General features: G+C 50.5%; 1 protein-coding gene across 1 annotated transcript; it reads right to left on the bottom strand.

The window, feature by feature from the left end:
• Nucleotides 1-2126: 2126 nt before the first annotated feature.
• LOC102266121 (keratin, type II cuticular Hb1-like) lies at nt 2127-8461 on the bottom strand. Its single transcript, XM_070369984.1, has 9 exons — nt 8093-8461; nt 7147-7355; nt 6296-6356; nt 5419-5514; nt 5025-5189; nt 4649-4774; nt 4230-4450; nt 2443-2474; nt 2127-2308 (listed from the first exon to the last, which is right to left on the bottom strand). Exons 1-9 carry the CDS (start codon nt 8459-8461, stop codon nt 2127-2129), a joined length of 1461 nt encoding a protein of 486 aa, XP_070226085.1.
• Nucleotides 8462-11108: the final 2647 nt, after the last annotated feature.

The raw sequence follows: 11108 nt of genomic DNA, 5'->3' as shown, positions 1-11108 counted from the left end.
TCCTTATAACTGCGGCCTCTGTATTCTTAGATTTCTTGCTTCTTACTAGCCAAACTCTCATGACTCAATCACCTATTACAGTTAATAATTTCTTATATTAAACTTCATCTGTTCAAATGATTGTCTCCTGACTGATATATCCTGGCCAATAGCTCCAGCTGAACTCCTAGCTAGTATGTGTTCTTAGTCATTCAGTCGTGTCTGACTCTGTGTGACCCCATGGACTGTAGCCTGCCAAGCTCCTCTGTCTATGATATCCAGCACCAAATCCAGCCATGTGAAATGAGGCCATTTTTGACCTTCCAGACATCCTAGCATCCCAAACAACATCACATAAAGTAGAAGAACTGCCCAGTAAGCCTATTGAATCACTAGAAAAAATAAAGCATTATAGTTCAAGCCTCTAAATTTTGGAGTGGTATGTTATATGCAATAGATACCTGAAACCTCCCTACAACCCAGTAGGTCTCATTATTCCATTTTACAGATGAATAAATTATAAAGCTCAGTGACAATCAGTGTCTTGCTCACAATTACAGAACTAGGAAACGGCTGAACCAATATTCAAACATAGGCTTGTATTAACCAAACTCCTTTAAATACATACTCCTTTAAATACACAGTCCTTTAAATACACAGTTCTCCCTAAGTCCTCACTTAGGGAGCCAGAAGGACCCTTAGGAATAGTGTCCACCATCCCTCATTCTCTAGCCAAAGAAACTGAGGCTCAGAGGGCAGAAGCGACTTGCCCAAAGTCACCCAGTTAGGAAATGGCAGAGTCAGGACTCTGAATTAGAAGCCTGATTCTCCTGACCCTCAACCTGAAGCTCTTCCTCTCCCTTACACTGTTGTCCCTCATGCCTTCCTTTCATTCTTACCCTCACCCATGTACTTTTCCCCTCCAGGAATGTCCTTGGCAGGTTGACAGAAGGAAAACACTGGTTGAGAAGCCATAGGGCACATCTGGCCATGTCTAGGGACAGCTTTGGTTGTCACAACTCAGGGAGGGTGGACTACTACTGCCGTGCAGTGGGTAGAGGCCGGTGGGCAAGTCACTGATCCTCACTAAAATTTAGCTTCTTCATCTGTAAAATGGAATCATGACACCTATTGGATTACAGGGAGGTTTCAGCTGTCTATTGCCCTTCTGGCTCCCTAAGTAAAATTATGTATTAAAGAGTTGGTTAAACCTATGTTTGAATGTTGATTCAGTCATTTACTAGTTCAGTAACTGTGAGCAAATCACTGATCCTACAATGCACAGGATACTTGCCCCCCAGTAAGGAAGTCTCTAGCCCAAAATGTCAGTAGTGTTGAAGTTGAGAATCCTTGGTCTAGAGAAACCCATGACCACACAAGGCAGGGAGGGATTCCCCATCTCCATGGGTCTTCTCTCGTTTTCTCAAGGCTCCGGTGGCTCAAGGCCAGATGGGCAGCTTCTACCACATCATTTTCACCTAACGAAAAATAACTGAGTGCATGAGAGGTCCTGAGGACATCACTGGCAGGGAGCAGCTATCTCAGGAGGGCCCTGGCATTTATGAGACTCTGAGGCACCAGGTCTGATTAGCCACAATTAGTTTATTGGAAACAAAGAGGGAAACAAAGACAAAAGAGCTTGCAGGCAGTTGATTCACTGGCTTTGTAGAAGCCTCCGCGGGCATCCTTGAAAGGTGATGGTCTCCCCTCCCACAGGGCATGGCCCTCAAAGAGTTACAGGAAAACCACCATCAGTGTTCCCCATGTCCATGCCACAGGTACCAGCACACTCGCAGATTCCCCAGGATGTGCAGATCGGGAGATTCCGGGACCTGTTTCCCGTTCCTCCAAGATTAGGTGAAGGGGATCAGGCAGGACCAATGAATCCAGCAAAACCCAGAAGGCAGAAGAAGGCATGAATCCTCAAGACAGCAAAACGACTACTAGGAAAGGCTACAGAAAGAGGTTAGGGTGCGCCCCAGCCTCCCCGGGGCTCGGGTGCCTGGCGGATGGCACGCAAAGGAAGCAGAGAGGGAGCAGGGAAGGCAGACCCTGCAGGCTAGCGGGCGGCCCGGGGGCGAGGGCCGGGGGTGCAACAGAAGGGGCGTTCCGGTGGCGCGACGTCCTGGCTGGGCCGGAAGGCGACCTTAGCACTTCTTACAGCCCAGGATGCTGCCGCCCACCCTAGAGCAGGGGCCGCAGGCGTCGGAGGTGCCCACCACCACGTTGCCGCTGCAGGGGGCGCTGCAGACGCTGGTGGTGACAGCAGGGGCAGCACCGGAGGCGCAGAGATCGCCACAGACGACGCCACCTCGGGAGCTGCTGACGCCTGAACGGGGTGGAGAACAGGCAGAGACGCGGTCAGACACTGCCCCAGCCAGGAGGCTTGGAGCGGCGAAAGTGCCCCTCCCTAAAGGCATTGTGACCACCCGGCTGGAGAATGGGGAGGGGCGGGCTACTTACAGACATTCACAGACCCGACGCCCTCGCACAGCCTGCGGGGAAAGGAAAAGAGAAAGGTCAGTGCCCTGAAAAGCCGCTGGTCCACACAGCCAAGGCGAAGGGTGAGGTTCCCCGCCCTCATTCTGAGCACTTGCCCCTGAAAGGCTCCATTAAGCGCTAGCCCTGGGTCAATGTATGGGTTCTCTCTAGCCTTTACTAGCTGAGCAACCTCGGATTTAGGGGCTTTCCCAGGTAGTGCTAGTAGTAAATTACCTGCCTGCCAATGCAAGAGACATAAGAGATGCGGGTTCGATCCCTAAGTCTCCAGAAGACGCCCTGAAGGAGGGCATGGCCACCCACTCCAGTATTCTTACCTGGAGAATCCCATGGACAGAGAAGCCTGGCAGGCTACAGTCCATTGGGTTGGAAAGAGTCGGACAGGACTGAAGCAACTTAGCACACACACAGCCAGCCTCCTGGGGAAAATCTACTCCCTGAACTTTTCGAGGATGAAGTCAAAATGCCTGTAAGTGCCTGATTTCTGCCATCAGGAACGGTAGTGCTTCGGGAATGGTAGCTCCTACTGTTTCTTTCTGTTCTTATTAACTTGTAAATGTATCTGAGGAGCAGCAGATTTAAATTCCTGAATCTGATCTGACTGGTATTACTAAAGAATGGGCTTCCGGAGGACAGAATTTTTTTGTCTATCCTTTTTCCTGCTGCAGAATCTACAGTGCCCCCAGATGATGCTTGGCTCAATAAATAACTTGCATGAATGAATGGGATGTTAGAACATATTGAGAGCAGACTCAGAGATTAGCTACATCTAGTCCCTCACTTAACAAATGGGTAAACTGAGGCCCAGAAAGGAAATAACCAGTACCACTCCAGCCACCTAACTCTATCCAGCCTGGGCTTCCTTCCTACGCGATGCTGTCTCCTTAAGGAAAACACAGAGTCCCTCTGAGAGACCAAAGCAAAGGGTTGTCTTAATCAGCTTCAGAAATGAGGAGAGTCTGCAGCTCACAATCTACCTTCCCAGGCCCACATTTCCTAGGGAATCCACAGCAAAGCTTCTCAGTTCATTCCACGAGTGTTTGGGGCAGAAGGATGGACCTTTCTGTTTCCAGGGGAAGAACCAAAGGGCGCGGCCTGTGACTATTGTCCTCACAGAAGCGGTTCAGCCGCCCTCCACCTGAACATAGACGGCTAATGACCAGTGAGTCTCCCTTTGCCCTCAAAAGAAGTGACAAGTAAAAATGCCCACCCAGAGCAGGCTACAGCTGCTTCAAGGGACCAGTCCCTGTTATCTGTCTACCCTTCATTTCACTTGCTGCAATGAACAAACACTTAGGCAAAGGCACTCTATAGTTAGAATATATAAGTGTGTGTTGATAAAATCCTCTATTGAAGCTGTCATTTGGGAGGAAATCTGAACTCCCAGGGCTGGAGCCAAGGCCAAGCTTGAGAATAGAGTTGGAACCCTGAGGGCCATGTGCAGTGAGGGCCAGGAGAGAAGAATCACTATTGAGGGAAGGTGACCTAGCCCAGACAGGGCTACTCTGGAACAGCAATTACTATGACCTTGACTCTGGGCTGTGAGAAACAGATTTGCAAAGACACCAATCCCAGATCAGCAACTAAGTGGGCATGAGAAACTGAAATGGGGCTAGAAACATACCTAAAGAAATTACTCAAATTACCTGTCCAGTTGCAGGATGGGGAGCTTTGTCAAGTAGGAAAGTCAGGTACACCGCATGATGAGAACCCAGGCAGAGCTGGGAGAGAAATTTGGCTACAGTACCCACCTCTGCTCCTCGCCCTCCAGCAGGCGCCTGTAGGTGGCGATCTCGATGTCCAGGCCCAGCTTGGAGTTCATCACTTCCTGGTACTCCTTGAGCAGGCAGGCCATGTCCTGCTTGGCCTTCTGCAGGGCCTCCTCCAGCCCGGCCAGCTTGGACTTGGCATCATTGAGGGCTGCCTCACCCTGCTGCTCTGCCTGGGTCACTGCAGCCTCCAGCTTGGAGTTCTAAGGGCCCAGGAGAGAACAAGGTGGGTTATGGTCTCTCCACACAGCAGGAATCTCTCCCCTTCATCACCTGGATCACCCAGAGTGACCGCAGCCTTGGTCTCAAGTCATGCAAATGGACTGGAGCATGAAAGGTGAGATCCAGCTGGGCACACACACTGCCTGTGGGAACCTGGGTGGGCCTCAAACAGCTCCTACCTGGCACTTGGCATTCTCAACCTCAGCCGTCAGCCTCTGGATCGTGCGGTTCAGCTCATTGATCTCCTCCTTGGTGCGACGCAGGGTCTCCCCGTGTCGGATCACCGTAGCCTTGATCTCCTCACACTGGTGGGAAGCAGAGAGGCTTGTGAAGCTCAGGACAGGACATTCCACCCATTCAAGGCACCACAGATGCCCAGTGCACAGCCTGTGAAACCATATATGGCAGCCCTGTCCTTCCACTATAACCTGAGAGCTGTCTGCACTTCTGTCACCATCTCTAGAAATCCAAATTGGCAGACAAAAGAAGCCTTGTTAATGTATACCTCACATCCCTTCCATCATGTCTAGAAGGCAGGTGTCCTGGACCACTCACCTTGCTGCGATACCAGCTCTCAGCCTCGGCCCGGCTGCGGCTGGCAATGTCATCATAGTGAGCCTTGATCTCAGCCACAATGTTGTCCATGTTCAGGTCCCGGCTGTTGTCCATCTTGACGATGACCGAGGTGTCTGAGATGTGGGCTTGGAGAACTCGGATCTCCTGCAGATGGTGGGGCAGGAGGGTGGAAGGGTCTTGTTTACACCTTGGCTTCCCCCACCACAGTGTGTAGAAGCCTTCTCAGCCCTCCTGATCTCCCTGGGCTTCCCCAAGGTCCCCCTCTGACAGCCTCATGGACTGCAGCTCCTGCTCAAACTCCTGTCCAACTCCGAACCCAAACCAACACCCTCTCTTCCAGATCCTGGATTCTGCCAGGGCTACAATCACTCACCTCCTCATACAGTCGCCGAAGGAAGTCGATCTCCTGAATCAAGGCCTCCACGTTGGCCTCAAGATCTGATTTGCGGAGGTAGGCACAGTCCACATCCTGGGAAGATGGGGAGTCTTTGAGCAAAGAGGACCCCTGGTGATCATCATCACCCCGAATTCCTCTCTTCTCACCCATTACAAGGAGGTGAGGAGGAAAGGATTCCCTGTGTTCCTTTTCCTGTCCCATCTCCATGCTGCCCTTCCCTGGAGGCATCTCACAACCTCCTCCCCTTCCAAGAACAAATGTCTTGTGCCTTTGAGATGAACCACCAGCCTTTCACCCCACCTACCTGAGACCTCTCACTTTCCAGCTCTCCTTTTCCCCTTCCCTGTACCAAAAAGCCTGCCAGACTGGCTCCCTTGCTCAACCACCTTGACCTTTCCCTGTTTCCCTATAGTCCTCCAAGACTCCACCTGGCCACTGTTGGCTCTGCTCCATCCTCCCCTAGATCCTGGGACTGTGCCCCTCCTCTTAACCAGACTCCTGAGACACTAGACAGGACACCATCCCTCAGAGAGAGGCATGAGCTACAGAGAGACTGAAGCTACCATGCCTCCACAGAATCCCAGCCACAGACTACTTCTGAAACACCACAGAACATCCAGAGGTCAATTCAGCTATACCCCGGCTTTAGGGCAAGGTGTTAGTGGATTGTCCAAGGTTACTGCCCTTGCCAAAGCCTTGGATATGCCTTTCATGACCTGGTCTATGGGAATTTCCCATCCTGAATTGGCAAAGTCACTGCTCCCCAAAGAGGATGAGACCATTGTTCTCCACAATGAGAGCCTGTCATTCTGAGATCCTTCATGGCTCTGCTTCCTGATCCCATGTTACTCACCTTCTTCAGAGCCACAAACTCATTCTCGGCTGTTGCTCTCAGAGAAACTTCCTCCTCGTACCTGGGGAAGAGGGCAGAGAGGGGAATCATGGCAGGGCAGGTCTCCCCAGAACCCCCTCCACATTTTACCAGTGAATGGGACGACACTAGGGAGGACCTCCCCACATAGCAAGATCCCTGGCAGCCCTGCTGGGTCCTCCCTGGTTGGACTTGGGGTGTGTCTGTGATTCTCTCTCTACTTGGAGTTGAGGGATCCAGGGGGTGACTCTTCTGGAACCTCATAGCCCTGCTGCCGAAACTGCTCTGAGGTCACCTCTGGAGGAAAATAAGGACTCAGCACCAGCCAGGAGTGGACAGCAGCCCCTCTGGGGCACTGCAGCCCCAGCCGCTCCCCACCTGGGTGTCCAACCTAGCTCAGCTGGGGGAGGACCTATGAATCTCAGAGGCCATCAGCACTAGAGCAACCTAGACAGTGGAAAACCCAGAGACCCAGGACCTGGCAGCCCTGAGAGACACTGAGATTCATATCACATCCAGGTGCTACAGGTGGGAGCCTGAGGGGCCACGCCTGGGAGAATGCAGAAGCCTCCTCCCAACAGAGCACAGGGCACTGTTGCTGGGTGATCAGGCTTCCAGAAGAGAAGCCTGAAGGAGGGGAGAGAGACCTCCTAGGGAATCACGGCCCTACTCATAGGCATCTGAGCAACGACTGCCTGATGGGAGGATCCTGCTGCATACCACCAACTTGCCCTGCATGGTCACATCCCCTTCTTTGAAATGCTTCAGTCTCACCCAGTGGGTTGAATCCATGTCCATTTCCTGTGCCCAACATCACCCCCAGCCACACTCACTTCTTCTTGTAGCCCTCCAGCACCTCCTGCAGGCTGTTGAGCTCTGAGGACAGCCTCCCGCTGTCAGCCTCTACACACTCAGCCTCCCGCCTCAGCGTCTCGATGTAGCCATTGAACAGGGGCTCGAGGTTGCTCTCACAGCACTGGCGGTTCTGGTAGAACTGTAGCTTGGTCTCCAGCAGCTTGTTCTGCTGCTCCAGGAAGCGCACCTGCCATTTGGGGTGGGAGGAGGGGTCAGATGGCTCCTACTGCCCCAAAGCCTATTTGGAGGATGGAGGGGATTGGGGAGTGTGCTGATCTCTTTACAGTAAACTCCAAAACCAGGAGTTCAGCAGAAATTAGACAGACGGGGCAGTGGGAGACAAGGCAATTTCTGGATTTCAAGATAGTGATCATGTTTGTATTTTCTATATTAGGGTGAGAGCAAGGTGTTTGGAAAGATCATTCACTTCTCAGGTGAACTGAGTTATCCTGACCTGCTGAGTCTAGATGGCATGTGATCGGGAGCTAAGTAGAGCTCTTTTTGCATTTGACTGCCCCATCAGTGCCCAACTGGGACTTAGGCATGGGAGGCGGGGGAGGAGGTTCAGAACAGGTGTGATCAAGGACAAATACTTCAAGGCTGAACTGTGGTCCTGTTCCCATATCTTGTGTGCATTTCTTGATTCTTGTTTGCATGTATGCTTTCTTCTCTGACATGTGGTTCCAAGCCTTGTCCTTGTCTGTGGGGACCCTGCCTGTCTGGACAGAGGTTGTATATAATAACAGTGCTCTATTCAGGAGCCCCTGCTCTAGACTCATCTCTCTGGTCTGTTTGTGCCCTGGATGTGTGTCCATTTCATCAGACTGGGACCTGAAAGGACCACATCTCTACTGCCCTTGACTACCCCTTCACTGCCTACCCAGAAAGGGAAGGTTCAGGAAGGGTGTGATCAAGGACACTCACCTTGTCGATGAAGGCAGCAAACCTGTTGTTGAGACCCTTGATCTGCTCCTTCTCCTCTTGCTTCACGCACTGCGCGTTGGGGTCGATCTCCAGGTTGAGGGGCGTGAGGAGGCTCTCATTGACTGACACGGTGGTGATGCAGGGAGGGCTGAGGCCGCCCACGCCACCGGAGCGGTACCCGAAGCTGCGGCCGCAGTAGCCGGCACGGAAGCCCCCGCAGACGCTGCGGCTACCGAAGCCCCCGGTGAGGCCGCGGTAGCAGGAGATGCCGCGGTAGGGGGCGGCCGTGATGCAGCAGCGGCCGGGCCGGGGTCCGCAGGCGGAGACGCAGCTGAAGGCTGGGAGAGCACGGTAAGATCCGCAAGTCATGGTGTTTCTTTGGGGGCACGGGAGGCTCTCAGGAGGCAGACGGCCTAATGGACGGCGAGTGGACAAGGTGTTCACTTCTTGAACATCGTTGGGCCTTTTATATATGCGAGGAGCCTGATGTATCCACGTGTTAGGAGCAATTAGACACGTTTATGGGCTTGGGTTGTTTAGCTGCTGTTGCTCCTTCCTTAATGTTCTTAATTGGGTGCCAGATGAGGCCAGATGTTTATGGCCTTTTACCCTAAACTGCACAATTTTTGTCCTCAAAGGGCCAGCTCACCTCTCCTCACCCCACCCCAACCTCCTCATACACAGTTGGCGAAAGGTTTTTGAGGATAGGGGAGCGGTGACTCACGTTGGAAAGGAGGGCGGAGGAAGGCGGGGCTGCGGCTTCTCCCGTACCACCCATGTGATGTGCTCATGCCGCTGTCCGTGGTGCTGGTCACATCGGCACTGCAACACTGGGAGAGCGTAAGATCAACAGATGGGCTCCGTGATTTCCCTCACAGGGATGGCTGTTTTTACAGCACCAAAGCCTCACACACCTGCTCCCAGATTCCTCACCTGCACCCATCAGCCAACTCTCTGTATCTTGCCTCTCTCTCTGTTTCTCTCTTTCTCGCACACACACACAAACATACACACTGCGAACTCACATGCTGGACTTCCCATCAACAATCTCACAGATACTCATACGTGCTCATACACACATACATCTACCTCCACTTGCACCTGACAATCCCCTTCTTAGACCTTATTTGTTAGCCTGTGCTGAGAGGAGGCACTCCCTCCCACAGAGTCTTCCATGAGGCCTAAGGAGGTACACCTTGGCTCAGCAGTCTCCAGAATGCCCAGCCATTTCCAACAAGGCCCCAAGCAAGGATAGCCTGTCTAGATTTCACCTCCAGGCTCCATGATTTCCCCAGGGCGCAGAAGGACTGGGGTAGACACAGCTATTATAAGTTTTTTTATAGCTTTTGGCTCAGAATACAAGAGAATCTTTCTAGACAGAGCCATATAGAGGGAGCATCCAGCGCCCTGCCATCACCCCCCTGATCCTATATTGCTTTCCATGTTCTAACAACCCTGCAACATCCTTCTGTTTACAGCAATTTGTCAGTAGCATTAGAAGATGCTAATCCATATTGTCAGAACAAATCCATATTGGTGTGTACCATCCATCCAACATAGTTAGATTGGTCCTTGAACCTTATAAGGCTGGGTAGGAACCAGGACTCTTCCATGACTAGATCTATGTGATCTAGGGGAGCAAGGTAGTTCACTCCTCTTGGAAATGGACTAAGCATCTTCTTCCCAGGGCTGCCTTGGAGAATTACAGAGATGTGCATGCACTCAACAAACTCCAGAGCACTGTGCAGATGTGCTTTGTTGTAATCATTAAGAAGCAAGAGGCTCTGGGACTGCATTTTCTCAAAGTTCACATCATGATCCACAAATAGAAGCAACCAGAATTTTAATGAAACAGGTTAGGACAAAATCAAGTAGAGTAGAATATAGTAGAAAACATCAGAGTGTAGCATACATAATTAAAACACTTCAGGATCTTTTATTTCAATAGTATATGATATGTACGTATGTGTGTGCTTAATCACTATGAAAAATTATTTCTTACTATAATTGGAACTAAAAAGTTTAAATACATGGCTTATCAGTTAAGAACACATACCCAGAGTCCAAACTGCCTAGTTTCAAAGTCCCCCTCTCCCAGTTTCTAGCTATGTAACTTCAAGCAATTTCTTAACCTCTCCCTATTTCATTTCATGATTTGTAAAGTAGGGGTAATGCTACCTACCTCATATAGTTTTTATAAGGATTAAAAGAATTAATCCATGTCAAGCAGTTACAATAGAGCCTGACACACTCCTAAGGATGTAATCATATTAGTGGTAGGTGTCGCTACTGCTGCAGTTATAATGTCAGGTTTGATGGAGAGGTAGAGATATGTGTTATTATTGTTGTTGCTACTGCTTCTGCTGTGGATATATCAGCATGTTTCATGGAATATACCTACCTACATTACTAAACCACATGTAAAATACCCACTAATGATGCCTATGTTAAAGGAATAATGAAGTGAAATGAAGTGAAAGTCATTCAGTCATGTCCTACTCTTTGCAACCCCATGGCCTATACAGTCCATGGAATTCTCCAGGCCAGAATACTGGAGTAGGTAGCCTTTCCCTTCTCCAGGAGATCTTCCCACCCCAGGGATCAAACCCAGGTCTCCCACATTGCAGGCAGAATAGACAGATTAAATTTTAAAATACATGGATAATTCTTAACACAACAGCTGGCACACAGCAAGTGCTCAAAATATGTTATCAACTCTTATTCTACCATGGAGTTAGTCTTAGGGGCAAGTAGAACTGGAGACCTTTCCTTTATCCTGAAAAAGAACCCAAAATCAAAGGTCCATCCTCAAGCCCAGCTACCTGAGGGAAGGCCCAATGAAAATCTCTCTTCTTAGGCAAAGGGAAAGTGTCACCAATCCTCAGGTAACTACACTACTGGGTGAAAAGAAAAGCTTGTACAGTCCAAAAAGTATGTTATCTGTTATAATTGATGAATTTGTGTTCCTTATTTGGCCTTAACAGACCATTAGAAATCTTTAGCCACAAATTAATGA

The sequence above is a fragment of the Bos mutus genome, chromosome 5 (genome assembly GCF_027580195.1).
Source record: "Bos mutus isolate GX-2022 chromosome 5, NWIPB_WYAK_1.1, whole genome shotgun sequence".
NCBI classification, from domain to species: Eukaryota; Metazoa; Chordata; class Mammalia; order Artiodactyla; family Bovidae; genus Bos; species Bos mutus.
The sequence above is the reverse complement of the archived record's forward strand: the minus strand, read 5'-3'. Positions and strand labels throughout refer to the sequence as shown.